Here is an 18,017-nt window from a genome sequence, read left to right as displayed (position 1 = left end):
ACGACATGAAGCGCACCCTCACCAGCAGCTGTCTCCCCAGGCCCTGCAGAGCTTCCGGGGCAGCACAGCCCCTTGGCGGAGCACCCACTGCCGTGGTTGCCTCAGCCCCCTCCCACTCCCCACCCTCGGTGAGGCCCGCAGCTCTGGAGTCGGAGGGGTGGTGCCCGGGGGTGACCAGTGCTTCCTGCTCCCTGACCCGGCCGGGCGCTCATGGCTCTCCCAGGCTGCAGGGCAGGAGCTGTGAGTCGGGGCTTGTGACTCGCCCTTCCAGACGTGTCCAGATGAGGCTGCTGATTTCAGCCACCCTGACTCTGGCTGGGCCCAGCAGGGGGTGAGCCACCGCGCCCCACATGGCAGTGGAGATGCTGTGGTTGCCACCTCCACTAAGTACACGCTTGGGACTGCTGTGGTCTCAGCAGAGGGCTGCGCGAGGGGCAGCCGGGACATGGAAGCCCCAGCAGGCCGTGGGGACCCAGCCCTCTGCGGGGTGGAGGGTAGGCAGAAGGCCAGCTGGACGCGGCTTGTGCCGGAAGGAGCAGCGACTTTGGAGGCTGGCAGGCTGGGGTTTGGGTCCTGGCTGGGGTCACTTCCTAGCTGGACTCTGGGCAAGTTAACTCAGTTTGCAGAGCCTCAGTTTCTTCACTTGTAAACGGGGACAGTGACGGCTACCTGGGAGGACTGTTGATGACTACACGAGATGATGACCACTGGGGACAGAGCCCACAGTCAGCCAAGTGGGGGACACTCAGAGGGCAGCTCCTTCGCCTTCCCCCAGCCTTCACCTTGGCCCCGGCTTCCTCCTCTCTTCCTCTCATGAGCTACACCTCTCCAGCCTCCCTTGCCCTCTTCGGGCCACCGTGTCTCTGCACCTGCTGTCGCTCCTTCAACCTGTGGTGGCCTTCTCCCTGCACCCACTTCCCTGGACATGCCAAAGCCTTGGTCAATGCCACCTGCCACCCCCACCCCCATGCCCCCCCCCCCGTGAAGCCCTCCCAAGCCCCCCAGGCACTGGGAGCTGCTCCCTCCTCTGAATCCCATCTTCCTTCTCTCTTCTCCCAGCTAAGCACTTAAGATGCTTCCAGGTTCCTTCTGTTCCAGGTCTGTCTCCCCCGACACCCTGTGAGCACTGCCGGCAGGACCAGGACGGGAATTTCTTCACGTTTACATCCCTCCCCTCCTCAGCCTGTTGCCGCCACTGTCCGCAGGCAGCATGGGCCCTGCGGCTGACAGGCCCCCGGGCGTGGAGGGCAGCAAGCAGCACTGGGGCCAAGAAGCCCCGGGGGAAACAGGTCATCCCCTGGGCGCAGGAGGGAGGGGTCTGTCGCAGACGGCAGACATCACCAGGTGCGAGGGCCGCCGACCCTGCGGCACCTTCAGGCTGCGTGTCTGTGAGTGCCAGCACCTGGCCAGCCCCATCTCCCGGACTCATCCAATCCTGAGAGCATGAGCACTCAGCACCCCCTAAGGCAGGAAGGGAGGTAACAAGTTACCGCGAAGTGTTCCAGTCGCACTCCTAGGATGCCAATCACCTTTTAAGGTTCTACTTTTATCCCCATTCTACAGCCCAGACAACTGAGGCACAGGGAGGCAGGAAGGGCAGGGCTGCACCTGAAGCCAGCTCTGCAGACATCAGACCCCACCTTTAAGCTCTGCTTCCCCCCACCACAGAGCCAGCCTCACTCTTTGGCACCCACGTGCGGCAGATGAAAGGAGAGAACAGATGCAGAGCAGGCAGTTAATAAGCCGGAGCTATTCCCGGCAGCTCCAAGCCTTGGCACCCCCTCTCCTCCTCCTGCACCACCCACCCCTCTCCTTTCATTCCCATCTGCGCAGCCCGAGGTCAAGGAGCCGCCCCAGTGGCGAAGTCCCAGAGGGCCCGGAGCCGCTCTGCAGGGCAAGCCTGTGAGCATCCCTCTGTGGGCAGCTTTGGGCAGCGGCCATGACCTCTTGTTTTTTTGTCTGCCCCACAGCACCCAGCCCGGGGCCCAGCACAGGGAGGCAGCTCAGCCAGCACTTCAGTTCACCAGGAGGCCACCCGCTCCTCTCCCTTCTCAGCCACACTCAGCAGATCTGGACCCATCTGGTTACTTCTGGGCTCTCAGCCTGGGGTTCAGAAGAGTGTGGTTGGTGGGGTCCCTGGCCTGAGTGTCCTCGGTGAGCCATCCCAGCAGGGCCCCACCAGCATGAGGGAGCAAGCTGGGAAGGCTGAGCTGCCCCACTCTGCCCAAAGCCGGCCCTTTCAGGCCCGAGGCCCATTCAGGAGCCAGCTACTGAGCTGAAGTGGCTTCCTGGTCCAGCTACGTGGAACCCTCACCCACAAGCTGCGCCCTTCTATTCCAACCCGTCCCTTAGCCCAGAAAACTCGTCCAGGTATAAAATCTCACTCTTCCTTCAAGAGTCTGCTTTTGGGCATCATCCAGCCAGAGGCCCACCCTCAATAGTGGCCTAGGCTGGGTCAGGAGCCCCTCCATCCTCTCCCCAGAATGGCCTGCCAGACCTTTCCTGAGGTCACTTCTCACATCAGGTGAAATGATTTGTTTCAAGACGGTGAGCGTGCAGGGCAGGATCTGTGGCTTTGTCATCTTTGTTCCCCCAGCTCCAGGACTGGGACTGGAACATCTCCACAGCAGCACAGTCTGGCCACCAAGGTCATCTAAACCAGTGCCCATGTGCCCTCGACCACAACATGCTCACGTGAAGGGAAGAGCCAGGGGAGAAGTGGGCCTGGGGCACAGGGCTTCAGCCAGAAACATTCCGGGGTTCCTGGGGGCATGCCATGGCCCAAGAACACTGATCACATCTTTCCCAAACCTCAAGAGGCTGTAAACCAAGGTCTGATTTTGGTAATTTTAATTGTAAAAACCAAGACATTCATATAAATAAGACCGCTGTGTAAAATATGATTCACCCTTCTACTAAAACCCTTCTCCCCACACTCAAAAAGAATATAGAAAACCCAGCAGAGTTAGAAGTACAAATCAGCATGCGGTCCCTGATGAGAAGTAACTGGCAGGCCAGGTTTCCCTGCCGAAACGGGTCTCGTGGGTGAGGACACTCCTGGCCCTGGCCTCTCACCGGAGCCTCAGTGGTACCTCAAGAACCTGCGCAATAGCAGTTCCCACCCCTCTGCCGCGGCTGTCAGCTGCACGCTGCAAGGGGAGCGGCTATGCTAAAGGCCGAGCGGCCTGGTGCCCGAGGAAGGAGGGGCGGACAGGGGTGGCAAGGCCGCTTGGCCCCTCATGCCAAAGCCGGGGACTGGTGAGCTGCTGGTCCAATGAGATGCAATGGTTTGTGCAGCCTGGGGCCAAGTTGATGGGGAAGCTGGGGGAGGGTCACGGCTTCCCCAGAGGACAAGGAGAGAAGCTGCCAATGTCCCTTGAGAGGAGAGGCTCCTTCTTGGGGCCATTTTCATATGGCCACTGAAGACAAGGACAGCAGACACCTCACAGCTGTGCTGCGGATGGAGGACGGTCAGGGGCACCTGGGATGCGAGGGGAGAGCAGCCCCCGAGAAAGGTGGGACCAGCACGTTGCCTCTCCCCCACCCTCCTTTACCCTGATGCAAACCTCACCCCTCGACATAGGGAACGCTGCCTGTGCCCCCGCTAACAGCCTGGGGCTTGGAGTGACATGGCTCAGCGCCTGGGAACAGAGATGTCGACAGAGTCACGCATGGGGCGTGGCTCAGGAAACTGGTGCATGAGGACACAAAGAAAAGACCCCAAACTCTCCTTCAAAAACCAGGACCTGCCTGAGGCTGCTCCCCATCCCTGATGAGTGGCAGAAAAAGGCCCTGTAGGGGATGGGGTGCAGGGGAAGGAGACAGGGTCAGGAGCACTTCCAGACACACACAGCCAGGGTCCCCCCGAAGTACAGGTAAAGGAGGTTCTTCACCTCATGTGTGATTTCAAAGCCAAAGCCTTCACCAATCACCACATGCCAGGAGGAGCCGAACTTCTTGTCCATCGTCTCTTTGATCATCTTGGCGGCACTCTGGAAATGAGAGGACACTGGTCAGAGGCAAGTTTGGGGGAGAGTGTGGGCATGAGTCAGCTCCCTCTGCAGGAAGCAGAAGTCTGGCTCTGAGGTCTTGGCAAGAGAAGGGCCTGCTGTGCTATTACTGCTGTTCTCCTGCACATGGGTCGCTGCCTACCAGGGGCCACTACACAGGGACAGGAAACTAGACATTATCTCATCAGTCACAAAAAAACTGGCAGAGGCGGTAAAGCAAGAATTAGAACTGGAGACAGAGCCCTGGGCCTGAGTTCCGGCTCTGCCGCTTGCTGGCCATTCCCATGGCAGGGCCAATCAGTTCTCTAAACCAGAGCCCCAGGCTGCTCTCAGGGCCACATGGAGTAAGAGCTGTGAGAGCACTTCGCAGACTGTAAAGGATTATTATTGTCACCGCGAGGTGTTTGGTCCACCTTGCTCTGCTGATGGGTTCAGTGAGCTCCAGGACCAGCAGGCTAACTGCTTCCTGTAGTCATGGCAGCAGTCAGCTACTTCCTGTGCTCACTCTCAAGAAGCTCCCCACTCCCCACATGAAGAACGCACTACAGAGGAGGGGCAGAGGGAGCAGCCTCTTGTGGGGTAAGGCCCCTACCCGGACATGTGCTGTGCTCCGGCAGTGCCCGCCACCAAGGGGGGCTCACCCAGAGCCGGGCGCCGCACGCAGCACTCGGTCTGCATGACTCGGTAAATAACCCTCACGGCTTGCCCAGGGTAGAAGTCATCAACGCCGCCCCCCTTTCACAGACAAGGAAACTGGGGCCTAGACACGAAACGGTTTGTCCAAGGTTGGAGTCAGGATTTGAACTTGGGTGTGGCTGGCCCAGAGCCTGGGCTCTCATGGGCCAGGGTCCACTTCCCTGTGGACTGACAGGACACTGACTTCTCGCTCACCATCAGGATGACAGGATGACGTTCTTGTGTCGATGCCTCTCGGCATTAAACAGATATGAATGGACACATGAATGAATGCCTGGGTGGGCCTCTGGCCACCACTGGGATGGAGCCAAGGGGACAGGCACCTACTCAGCAGCCCACCTGAGATGGGGCACATGGGCAGGGCCATCACGGAGACCCCAGAGGCAGTGCCAGCCTCTTCTTGCTGGCCCTTCCTCAGACGCTGAATGTTTCTAGAAAGGCCCTAACCTAGTCCTCTCAGGACTCTCTGGAGGGACTGGGGCTGCTCCATTCACCCACAGGGTCACCAAAGGCATGAGGGGCCGCCTGCACTGGTGGCAATACCTCGTTGTTGTTGGAGAATTTCTCACAGGCTGTGACACAAAGCTCCATGGTCTCCACTCGCATCTCCTCTGGCATGTCCGAGTGCTAGAAACAGGGCGGGGGTGACAAACAGAGAGAGGCTTAGCCTGTGACCTAGCCTTCCTGGCTGGGGCATGGACACCAGGTAGCTTCCCTGAGCACAGCCTGCTGCCCTTGATTCAGAGAGGGGACCCATCTCCTGACTAAGGGCCTGCCGTCGGGGCGGGGGGTGGGGGTGGAATCAGGCCGAGCCACAGCCACTCCCTGCCACTGGCTTCATCAGCACCATGTTCCAGCCAAGAGACCCGGGCAAGAAGGCCAGCCCAGGCCCGGAGAGAACGCCAGCCATGGCGATGGTTTGCAAGCAACCTCAGAGCACGAGGGAATCTCCCGAGGGCTCCTGCTTCTTCAGCCTCCCTGGCTGCTTGTCCTTCATCTACTTTGCTGGATCCCCTCCTCCTTCCAACTATCGGAGAGCCCTGGCTCCATCTCCACCCTCCCCTCTTCTCCAGTGCACTCTCTGGAGGTGATCCCATCCTGTTTCCTGATCATATCTCTTCCATGTGGGGAGGTCTTCCACATTTTTATCTCCAGGCTCTAACCTCTTCCTTGGTCTCCAATTCATATGTCCAACCTCCTACGTGACAACCCCACTTAGATGTCTGCAAAATAACCTACAAGCCTGCTCTTTCCTCCATCTTCCCTCTGTTGGTAATTCATACCATGTTCTCTCTGGTCATCCAGGAAAAGACAAACCCAAGGAGTCATCCTTGACTCTCCTTCCCTCACATCTAGCATCCTGTGAGTCCTGAATTGGCTCATGTCTGGCAACCTCCATGGCGATGACCTGGACCCAGCCACCCCTATCCCTCTGGGACTTGGTGGCAGCGTCCTTACTGGGCTTCCCAATGCCACTCTGGTACCCTAAAATCCATTCTCCTCCCGACAGCTAGTGTGAAACTTTTAAAATATAAAGTAGATTACATCACTCCACTTAAAACTCTCCACTGGGACTTGCCCTTATGAAGCTCGTTACTGCAAAAGAGAGGCTAAACTTGCATATAATTGTGCCTAAGAGTCTCCCCGAGTACCTCTTTGTTGCTCAGATGTGGCCTCTCTCTCTCTCTCTAACTGAGCCACCTCAGCAGGTGAACTCACTGCCCTCCCCGCTACATGGGAACCGACTCCCAGGGTGTAAATCTCCCTGGCAACGCAGGATATGACTCCTGGGGATGAATCTGGACCTGGCATCATCGGATTGAGAATACCTTCTTGACCAAAAGGGGGATGCAAAATGAGACAAAATAGTTTTAGTGGCTGAGAGATTTCAAATGGAGTCGAGAGGTCACTCTGGTGGACATTCTTATGCACTATATAGATAACACCTCTTAGGTTTGAATGTTTTGGAATAGCTAGAAGTAAATACCTGAAAATATCAAAACTCCAACCCAGTAGCCTTGACTCTTGAAGACGACTGTATAACAGTGTAGCTTACAAGGGGTGACAGTGTGATTGTGAAAACCTTGTGGATCACACTCCCTTTATCTAGTTTATGGGTGGATGAGTAGAAAAATGGGGACAAAAACTAAATGAAAAATAGGGTGGGATGGGGGGATGGTTTGGGTGTTCTTTTTTACTTTTATTTTTTATTCTTATTCTGATTCTTTCTGATGTAAGGAAAATGTTCAGAAATAGATTGTGGTGATGAATGCATAACTATATGATTGTACTGTGAACAGCTGATTGTATACCACGGATGACTGTATGGTATGTGAATGTATTTCAATGAAACTGAATTTAATTAAAAAAACAAAACAAACAAAACAAAAAACCCTCCGCTGGCCCCCTTTGAACTCAGGATAGGAGCTGCATGCCTCACCATGGCCTGCGGGCCTGCGAGGACTGGTCCCCGTTGCTCTGACCACTCAGGTCCTGCCAGCCCCTCTCGTCACTCCATTCCAGCCTCACAGGCCTTCTTTCTGTTCCTCAAAAGTGCTAAGCTCACACCCACCTCAGGCCCTGTGTGCCTGCTGCTTCCCTGCTTGGAATATTCTTTCCCCAGATCTTTGCAAGGTCTGCTCCCTAACTTCCGTCAGGTCTCGGGTCAGAGGAGCCTAGTCCCAACTCTCTAGTCCCTTATACCTGCTTTAGTTTTCTTTCTAGCACTTGTTTCCTGGAATCCTGTTTTTTAAACATTTCTTTCATGCAGGCCAGGACTTTGTCTTGCTCACCACCATATCCACAGCACCCAGAGCAGGGCCCAACTTACAGTAGGTGGCCTAAGTAAACGCTTGCTGAATGAATGAATGAATGAATGAATGAATGAATGAATCAGTTGACTCAGAGGTCTCTAGCTGAGCCGGCAGAGCCCTTAACTTCCTCCCCCTGGCTGCTGCAGGGGATGGGCCACAGCTGCTCTCTCCAAGGCTGGGTGGGCCCTGCTGGCCGCCCTGCCTACCCCCCGAGGGGCTTACCCTGACTAGAGGGAAAGTCTGTAGTCGCTTATAATCAGCCTCGTCTTTCTTCCCTTCTGTTTCTCCCATGATCCTTCCACTGTGACCACTGGAGGAGAGTGGCGCTCTCAAGAGGTGCTGAGACTGGCAATTAAGACACACCCGGGAGATTCAGGAAGCAGGCCCTGCCAAATCGGTGGGAGCAGAAAATGTCTTTCTCCAAGGGGTGCTGTACAAAACAGGAAAAACCAGGGGGAAAAAAAAAGAGTTGGCTTTAACACCATAAATCACAAATTAGAACTGTCTCAGTAACGATTTGACACCTCCTCATCTTAACTCCTCCGCATCCCTTTCCAAATGGCCAGCAAGTCTGCAGACGGGAGATGAGTCAACATGAGATGCCGGGGCCTGGTTAGGAACACACTGGTACGCTGCTGCAAGCCCACGCTGTCATTATCAAGACAAACACTGACTACGGGCCAGTGCCGAGGCAGCCCGAGGAGGGAGCACCCAGCCAGCAATGAACAAATGCAGCTTCTCTGCCTGCCCACCACGCACAGCAGACACGGTCAGGAAAGGAAATGCTGAGGTCACGGGCAACAATCCCGGGTGTACTGGCAAGTGGGTGCCCCCTCTGCAGGTTCCTGGTCTGCGGGAAGAAAAGGAACAGCAAGGCATAAAAGGCTCCCCAGCTTCTCCTGTCTTCTCCCCCTCGGGCCACCCTGTCCTGTCTGGCTGGCCTAGCAGCTGGGAGGCCTGGGCAGCTGCTGGTTCCACCATCACCAGCAGTGTGGCCTGGGGGCTCAGATTCCCCATGGGCAATGGGGGCTATGATAAGAATCAGGAGGGAGAATGCAGGTAAAGCAACCAACACAGTGCCAGGCACACAGTGGGCTCAATAACTTGCTGGGCCCTCCTTCGGGCTCACAAGTGAACCGAATGTGAGGATGCAGGCGGCTGTGACTGGCAAGATATAAAGCCTTGGACACAGAAGGATTTTTGTTTTTAATTCAGCTGGGGCATTTCCTAAAGAGATGGGCCGGGAACCTGGATGACTGGGAGCATAGCTGGAAATGCCTTTCTATAAATGTACCCTAGAAGCCAAAGGGCTTTTTATCTCAGAAGATGAAACACGGATGTAAAGGAATACAAATCATCTGGTTGCTAAACCCTTTTTAACACTCCAAGATGGACAAATACAGCCAAATAATGGTACTTCAGCATTTCCCACATTTCCAAATAAATTGACTTCCACTGCCTAGCCCCTTAGCCAGAGACGTCAGCATCCTTAGGTAATGGCGGGCAGTGTAGCTCTCGTTGCTTTCCCTGCATTTGCTCAGGTTAACTGCCACAACCTGAGAGTTAGTTAGGTCCTCGCCAATGGAGGCACCAGGTAGTTGAGTGACTGGCCGGAGGTGCCAGCAAGCACCTGAGCTGGGGGTGTGCAGCTGGGCTCTGCCTCTGGGAGATTCGGCCACTCCTGACCATCACCCTCTAAAGACTTCTCACAGCACAGACACGTAGTAGGCACAAACAAAATGCTGGTGGAACTGACCGCCAGTGGGGCTCGTATGAGCCCAGTAGTGAGATCCACAGTCAACCTTCCTTTCGCTGTCTTCCATTTTAATGCAAAACTGACCCTTCTTGGGCCAGGTGTTGAGCTTTCTGTGTACTTTTTCCAGGCTGTACTCTCAATTTTATCGCATTCTCCAATGCTTCCAAAGCCTTCAGAAGCCACTCTGTTAGCCTGACTCCCTCAAGCAAGGCTGGGGGCCTGGCACTGACCCCACCACCTCAGAACGCTGATACTTTCTGGTTTCCCAGTGGAGAGACGGCTCTTCTTGCATTAGTTCCGGGCATTTGTACCACTCAGAGATTAGCAGGTTTTGTTTGTCTCTACAAATAAACTGGCAAATTACCAAGCAAAATCTCACTGTACTTCCCATTCGTATTTCTTATTTCACAAAATCCTGTGAATCACTTTGTCTTTGCTCATTAAGATCAGGCCCGTCTCCAATTCCATTCTGTCCTCCCAGATTTAGTAATGGCCACTACCTTGCCTCCTCCTCCTCATTAATTAAGGTGTGACAGAAGGTGGCAGCTAAACTGATGGTCAAAGGGTAAAGGCTTAATGGTTTACTTTCCAACATTTTCATGTGGGAACAACTTAAAATGAAATGGCTGCTTAAGCACTTTTCTCCTAAATATTTCAATTTTATTCAACTCATCCTTGGTGTCTAAAAAAGTGCCAGCAAGTGGGAGCCTGGAAGGGAATGCAGTGAGGTCAGGGTCTCTGACAGTTGCTTGAACTCTGCTTCCGCATAAACAATCCTGATGGACCCTCACAAGACTTTGGAGTTATTACCAAAGCCTGTTCTCCAGGGATAAAAGGGGGAAAGCCACTGGGTCAGTTATCAGGGGGCAGCCCCTTGAAAGAGCAGAAAATGCTGCAGGACCACAAGACGGAATATTTAAGTTCAAACGCCAGTTCTATGAAAGAAATTAATTCTGCTCACATCTTTGCTTTGTAAGCTTGGGCAAGAAATTGACCCTGAGCCTTGGTTTCCTCCTCTGTAAAATGGGATACTGAGTTCCATCTTCTTATTTTCAGAAAGCTGCACAAAGCCCCAAGTATACACACGTGAGCAGTTTGAAAGTTTAAAGCTCTCTGTGCTATTAGAATCTTGCTGCTCACCGTCACTGCTGCCTTATTAGCCAGCAACATTATCCAACCACATGTATTAAGGACAATGATTACAAAGAGCGTTTCCTAATCACTCCACAGCCAAAGGAATTCAAAAGGGATGAGACAGAATAAAAAGGAACAGTTACAGATGATGTGTTTCCAAAGGCAGAAGAATATTTCGTGATGCTGTATCATTAGAGTACAGCAAGAGTCATTTAGCCACTAGGAGAACACCCAGCTGAAGGAATGCTACCCAAAATAGTAGGACTCCAGGTTTTAATAACCTTATCAGCCTTCCATGCAAATGAATGTGTGCCTAAAAGCTCCCGGCCAGAAAGAATCGGGTCAGGCCTGAAAGAGTGCCTGGGACAGGGCTCGAAGCCATCACACCTTGCCCATCCTTGTGCACAAGGCCAGCGGCAGTCTTGCCCCTACTCTTTCTCTGCCCCTTCTCCTCCCTCTCACCCAAGGGCCCCTTTGCATCCCTACACAGCGTCGCCCAGCGTGGATGGGAGGCTTCTCCTAGGCAACAGGAAGCAGAGAGTGAGGGCTCTTTATCTCAGCACCTTGTTAAAGCCAGCGTCCCTTGTCCCCTTTCCCTTGTTCTTTTGTGGCACTGACCTCGGCCACCATTTATTGTTTTGGTTCTGAAGCATCTGGGATGAATCCTTATGAGGGTGAGGGCGTTTAGGAGAGATGGGGAAAATGAACAGCTTCTGGGAAATAAGGGCAACCCAGGGGGGTGAGGGGAGACGGGAGGAGCCAGCCACTCAAGGCCTGGAACGCTCTTGGCCCTGAGACCACGGCTCGCCGCCTTTAACACCCACCGCACATCTGAGTATTTGGGGCACAGCATGGCGGGTCTGGGTGCAGGCTCCACAGGCAGATCTGAACACGTGTCTCGGTTCCTCTCAGACGAGACCTCGCCTCTCTAAGCCTCGGTTTTCTCATCTGGAAATGGGGAACAAGAATAGACTCTACCTCATGAGATTGTTGGAAACAGGAAATGAGGCAATGCAGGAAAAGGGCCGGGCAGAGCTTCCAACACCAAAGGAGTGGTCAGTAAGCACCAGCTCGTTACTGGGTCGGAAGAAAGGGAACTGGGATGTCTCTCTTCACATGCCAACCAACTCAGCCTCTGAACATTCAGCCAACCAAACCAATGCTTACCAAGTTCCCACTATGTGCAAGCCACCATGTTAGTACTGAAGCAGGAAAGTCACAGGACATTCCGTAAAGCATGGTTGGGGTGGGGGGCCAGGGGCTGGGGGACAGTGGTGTGGTTACATTGCACTTTCACAGTCATTGCCTCATTTCATCATTGGAACAACCCCGTGAGAGAGGATCTGCTCCCAGTTCTCGAACAAGGCGCCTGAGGCTCAGAGAGGTTTGTGGCTGTTCCTAGGCGACACAGCCAGTGATGACAGAGCCCAAATCTGAGCCCAGATCTATTCTGTCTGACTCTACCTTCTGTGATTTCTTACTTGCCACAAGCAAGTAAGGAGAAAAGACATTAACACAAATAACTTTAACACTCAGCATCTACCAGTCCAGCCATCTGTCCTGGCAAGCCTCCGGCTTCCAGCTCCAACAAGGACACACACTCGTACACCTCTGCCATCCTCTCCTTTCCCCAACACATCCACCCTCCATCTTTTGGCAAAGAGATTGCAAAGCTGGCAAGGCGAGGAGAAAGAAAACTAAGGAATTTGAGGCATTCCACCAAGATGTTAGTGGTGAGGTCAGGAAACAATGCTGAAGACCACATTTAAACTTCACAGACCAGTTTAAAATGGGAAGAGCTAACACAAGGTGACCAGTTTTTAATTTTGCTAAGAGTTTTAAAAACCCTCATCATCTACTACAAAAGAAAGGAAATTTTAACAGGAAGAAGAAGATAACTGCAGAATAAATGATAGTCCTCAAGAAAAGACAATTATCTTTCATGCACACACAAAGGCTTTTTTCATTGTCATTTTTCTCATTTTATGAAGGACCAATGCAAACTCTGATGTGCTTTAGACCACAGAAAGAGAGAGGGAGAGCAAGAGAGAGAATATCACCCCAGAACAAGTCATTTCTATTGAACAGATCTGTAATTCTCAACATTTTCCTTACCCATAACGCCATGTGATAAATGACTTTGACTCACACAGTACACCGTCAGGAATGTACCGGAATTCAGATGATATCCCAAACGTTTTTGTCAGGACACAAAGCCCAACAAAAAGTCAGAACATCACAGCTATTAGTGCTACAGGAAAAACAGCTGCTCACCAGAGCCAGTGGATCGCGTAGCCTCCTTCTTCCACCCCCTTCTTTCCCACTCAAGAGAACGCATATGAATGTAAAGGACTGACAGTAACATCATCACACAAATAAACTTGAGTTAGCACTGGCTCATCAAAAAAATCTCACTCACAGTCGCTACTTTACTGGCTACCTTACTGATCACAACTTAACCCTGTGTTTAAGTTGTGTGCCCAGTCCCCGAGACTGAGGGATAGTATCTATTCCCCTCTTAATGCCCCAAAGCAGGAAGTCTGGCATATGGGAGAAGCCCAACAAATATTTAAATTATAATTAAATTAAATTAAATTTGCCTTCTGGGAAGGGAGAGGACCTGTCAAATCCATTCAGTAAAATTTACTGAACACTTAACCTTGGATCAGACACCAGAATGGGTGTTTTACATATTGGATCTCATTTATTCTCCCCAATAACCCTGTCTGACAGGCACTATTACACCTATTTTACTGATGACCACCCCAGCTGAGAAAAGGAAAGTGACTTTCTACCCAGCTAATTAGCGAAAGAGCCAGAATTCAATCCTAGTACATATGACTTCAAAGTTTATGCTTTTTCAACTACTCCACTACAAGCAAGAGATAGTTCCTGCCTTCAAGGAGCTTACAATCTAATATGGGAGCCCAACACACACACACACACACACTCAGCTAACTATGGTTCAAGGCAGAGAGTGGTAAAGTGGCACGAAACAGATGTAGAGATGGAGGGAAGAGAAGTCTGGAGTGGGAGAATGGGTGAGAGAGGACAGCAAGAAAATATCTGTTTCTCCAGCTCTGATCTTTCTCCTGGGCTACCTTGGTTAGGGATGCTTTTGGGGGTGGAGATCCACAGATCTTTGTGGTGGAGGTAGCACAAAATGAGACCTTGAATGGTGAATGGGGATCCTGACAGGTGGACGAGGTGAGGAAGATCTTCCAGGAAGAGAGAAGAACAAACACAGTGTTACAAAGGCCGAAAGCTCAACATATTTTCTGGAGAAGTCCAACGGTCCAATTTTGCAAGAGGCTACAACTTGGCAGAGGAGAAGGGAGAAATAAGCCTGGGGAAAAAAAGGCTGGGGCTGAGTCATGGAAATGCGGAAGGACCCTAAAAACCAAGCTTAAGAAGTGTGGATATTTTTAACGGGGAATGGGAAACTTTGGAGCTCTCTTGGTGGTTGGTGACATGGTTGTGTTTTAGGACAACTATCCTAGCAGGTTAGGTTGAGAGGAGGAGAGACTGGAGGTAGGGGCACCAGTTAGTTTGGCAATAGCCCAGGTAACAGGGATTATTGAAGACTTGAACCAGGGAGGCAGTTGCGGGAATGCAGAGGATGTGAGATCCTCCTGGAGGGAGAATCTACCAATTTTGGCAATTGCCTGCGTGAGATGGGCACAGCAGGGCAGTGAAGCCGCCACAGGAGAACAGTGGTGTCACTGACAGAGACAAGGGAAGCAGCACAGAACTGATGGGCAAGTAGGAAGTGGGTCTGTTTGATTTTAGAACTACTGAATTTAAATTGCTGGCGAGACATGAGAATGGAGGTGACTAGGAAGGAGTAGGAAATCACAGAATCATGGATTACAGGGGCAAAAAGTCCAACTGACACATCAATATGCCACTCTCTACCCCCACACCCCTCCACCTCCAAAAGTGTCCCTAACCAAGGTAGCCCAGGAGAAAAATCAGAGCTGGAGATACAGAGTTGAGAGTCAACCAGAAAGATGACACTGACACTAGAGGGATTGGTAACATTTCCCAGAGGGGTAAAATGTGGACAAGTAAGAGACAAAGGAAGGAAAGCAACAAATACTGAATCTACCAAGCACCTACACTAGACTGACTCCTTTATTCCTCAAATCATATTATCCTCAGATGTCCCAAAGGAAGTATGTGGTAGTATTCTGATTTCATATATGCACCCAGACTAGAGACCAGGGAAGTTAGGTAAGTTGCGTAGGGTCCTGCAATTGGGAATCCAAATCAGGTTTGCCAAAGCTCCTTTCACTGCAGACTACCATAGGGAACACATCCCGGGAAGCCTGGAATTGGATCATAGAATCACAACATCTTAGACTGTACGAGTTGAAGAAACCTTAGAAATCATGCAACCCAACTTCGAGTTTACAGATGGGGAAATGACCAGCTCAAAGAGGGAAATGACCAGCCAGGAGTCCCAGGACGTCGCCAACTCTTCTTGCCAAGTGGTCTGGGCCGAAGCGACAGTGACCAGCGGCCGGGCCGCAGGGGGCGTTGTTGTTGTTGTTGTTACCCCGCGAAAGGCGGGCGGATCAAGGTGCTGGGGGGAGTAGGGTCAGGGAGGATGCGGGAGCGCGAAGCTGGACGGGTCCTCGGGTGCGTGGGTGGCCGCCTGCAAAGTCGCGATCCCGAATCTGTCACCACCGAGCTCGCAGTTCCCCGAAGCGGGGGTTGGGAGCTGGGGGCTGGGGCACGGCAGGCAGGAAACTGAGGAGGGGCCTCCGCGGTTGGGCTAGGCCCGGCCAGCTCCGCGTTGCCTTCCGCCCTCCCTCCGGGCCGGCCCTCCCCGCCCTGGGGCCTCACCTGCTCCCGCGGGGGACAGAGCCGGGGCGGCAGCCAGCTCACCCCCGCCAGGGTTGTCAAGGAGCGAAACAAAAGTGTCTTAGCAACCAGCAAGGAAGTCCTGCCCACTCACCGGACATTGACGGAAACTTCACTTCTTATTGGTGAATTTGAGCGTCAATCAGTGCTGAAGGGGCCCTACAACGCAGAGATTTGCACGGAAAAGGTGGGGCGGAGAGGCTAGGGAGGCGGAGCTTTACTTATAGTTGTCCTAAGTGTGCCTGTGAGCCTGGGACTTAACTGAAGTTGTTTTAGAGACGTGAATTTCGAAAAGCGGTATTACCTTGGGAGTTTCTTTCAGTCATTTGAAGTAACAAGTGCAATTTGTTGGTGCCGTGACATTGAGCTGCTATTTTATTAGCATCTCAAAAGCCTCATAGTAACTAGTATTTACGCAGGGTTCTACCGTTAGATCTCACTTGATTCTCACCACAATACTTGTAGTAATGCTGTGTGTATCGCCATCTGAACTAAGGCTCAGAGAGGTTGAGTAACTTATTAAAGGAAAGGATCGAGGTAAAGCCCCTGGAGAAGGCACTCAGGTGCTCTTTCCACTAATGCCACACCCTCATATATTCGCCTCGCCCTAGTAAGAGGAAACATTCATACCATCTAACTTAAAGACACGGTTGTCCAGATCCCGCCTTTTCTTTCCTTGGGGAGGGAAAATTAATCAGAAAATATGGGTACAATTGAGAAGAAAAAAAGGGAGGGGAGAAAGAACCTGCAGATTCCATTATTGGACTGGTGGATCAAAGAGGCAGTGAGGTACTTCATATTATCAACACTTACTTTATTCTGATGAATACTTTGGGCAAAATCCCACTTCCACATTTACTGGCACCTACTGGGAGCTCAGTTCTGACCAGGTGCTGATGATTCAGAGAGGAGTAAGACGAAGACCTTGGCCCCAGAGACATCACAGTCCAGTTGGGGGGACAGTGTGTGAACAAATAGATACAGATTCATTCTCCCAGTGCTGTGGTAGAGGCGTGGGCAATGTGCTGGTTCTCCCCAAGGAGGGAGTAACTAACTCTCAGAGGAATTGGTTCTTGAGTTGGCTGAGTATAAAATGGCCAGTAGGCTAAGAAGAGGTGGGAGACCGCAGCTCACTGGGGAGCTGCTGGTGGCTCCATGAGACCTGGGGGAAGGGTGAATGTGGAGCAGGTACGAGATGATGATGGTGAAGATGGAAAAGGAAGTAGGGACCAAAAAAGTTAGAAGGGTTTTGAATACCAGGTCCAGGGTCTTGAGTGCTCCCTGGAATAGAGTGAAGGGAGGAGAAAGTAGTTGTTGGAGGGTTTCAAGTCCAGTAGTAATATGGTCAGATTTGGGTTATGGGAAGATCACTGGGTGGTGATGAGGCTGAACTGGACTTGAAGTGGGCAGATAGAAGTCAGGCATAAGCAGGCTTTGTTTTGAGACTTGGCAGCTTGAGGCGTGCTAGGCCTCTGCCGATCCCCAGCTTGCTCCCTGGTGTGTTCGGAAAGGTCCATGGAATGTCTGACTCAGCTGCCAGATTTCCTTAATCTACTCTTTGCAAACTTTCTCCAGGAGATGGAAGGTGGGCTTCGAGGGGGAATGAAACGCACGCCTCCACAACTCATCCAAACTTCTCCTAAAAGGGGCCCACATTTGCTATCTTCTCTTTCTCACCTCCCATTCACTCCTCAGCCCACTGCAATCTGGCTTCCACTCCCACAACACCACCGAAATTCCCTTCTTCCATGGTTACCAGTGACCTCCTGAGAAGCAGGAGAAGCAGATCCAATAGACCCTTTCAGTTTTTATCTTCCTGGACTTATCCCATCTGCTGGGCATGAGCCTGTTGACCTTGCCCGTCATCATAAAATTCTCTACCCTGGAGGTGGTGCCTGCAGAACTCTTTACAATACATATTCCCCATCCTGAATGCATCAGAATAGTGAGGGGCAAAAATCTATATTTTTTCACAGGCTGAGAACCATCACCCTATCTCAATGCCCGGGACATCTCTCCTGGGTCTTCTCAAACCTCAATTCCTTTTTGGCCTCCATCTTGAGCTCTTCTTCCTTTGCTCTCTGGGCTTATCTTGACTCTCTTTTCTTCTCACCAGTGGTCTCAGTCTTCTTTTTACCTCCTCATCAGTACCAGTGTTTCTCTAGGGGATTTACTAGAATTGAGGGTAAGAGGGGCATGTACCTTGAAAAGCCCACCCTGGCAATATCAAGCCTTAAGCAGTTAACCTCATCTACTCCCATGGTTTCCATTGTCAATGTCTTTCCACATTCTAATGGTCAGATTAAGCCTCTCTCTGAAGCTCCAGACCCAAATACCCACCCGCCTTCTGGCCATCTCCACTGGCCAAAAGCTCAACATGAATTTATCATCTCCCCCCAACCTGCTCTCCCTGCATTCCCCATCTAAGTAAATGGCACCACCACCCACCCAGTTGTCTCCACCAGAAACCAGGGAGTCGTCTTTCACACTTCCTCCTAACATCGCCCACCTGCAGTCAATCACAAGTCTGCCAATTCCGATTCAACTGTCTCCCGATTACAGCCCCTTCGGGCCATCTGCATGGCACTGCTTACATTCAGGACACCATGAAGTCATCTGTATTATTGCAACAACTTCCTAATGGGACTCCCTCCTGCAGTCTTGCCATTCTCTAACATCACAGTCAGCATCTCCCTTCTAAAACCCAGATTTCACCACCCTGTTTTTCCCTCCTGCAGTTCC

General features: G+C 52.0%; 1 protein-coding gene across 6 annotated transcripts; it reads right to left on the bottom strand.

Annotated features, from left to right (window-relative positions):
- Positions 1–2,833: 2,833 nt before the first annotated feature.
- DNAL4 (dynein axonemal light chain 4) lies at positions 2,834–15,340 on the bottom strand. 6 transcript variants are annotated; one of them, XM_037848005.1, is made up of 6 exons: positions 15,258–15,340; positions 7,742–7,949; positions 5,250–5,333; positions 3,894–3,992; positions 3,572–3,641; positions 2,834–3,481 (listed from the first exon to the last, which is right to left on the bottom strand). In XM_037848005.1, exons 2-6 carry the CDS (start codon positions 7,808–7,810, stop codon positions 3,444–3,446), a joined length of 360 nt encoding a protein of 119 aa, XP_037703933.1. In that variant the 5' UTR covers positions 7,811–7,949; positions 15,258–15,340; the 3' UTR covers positions 2,834–3,443. The 6 variants fall into 6 exon arrangements, with proteins under 6 accessions (XP_037703933.1, XP_037703932.1, XP_037703929.1 ...); XM_037848004.1 differs by having other exon boundaries at positions 2,834–3,641; XM_037848001.1 differs by lacking the exon at positions 3,572–3,641.
- Between the last annotated feature and the right edge of the window lie 2,677 nt (positions 15,341–18,017).

This window comes from Choloepus didactylus, chromosome 8, assembly GCF_015220235.1.
Source record: "Choloepus didactylus isolate mChoDid1 chromosome 8, mChoDid1.pri, whole genome shotgun sequence".
NCBI lineage: Eukaryota > Metazoa > Chordata > Mammalia > Pilosa > Megalonychidae > Choloepus > Choloepus didactylus.
This window is presented reverse-complemented; position numbering and strand designations above follow the sequence as displayed.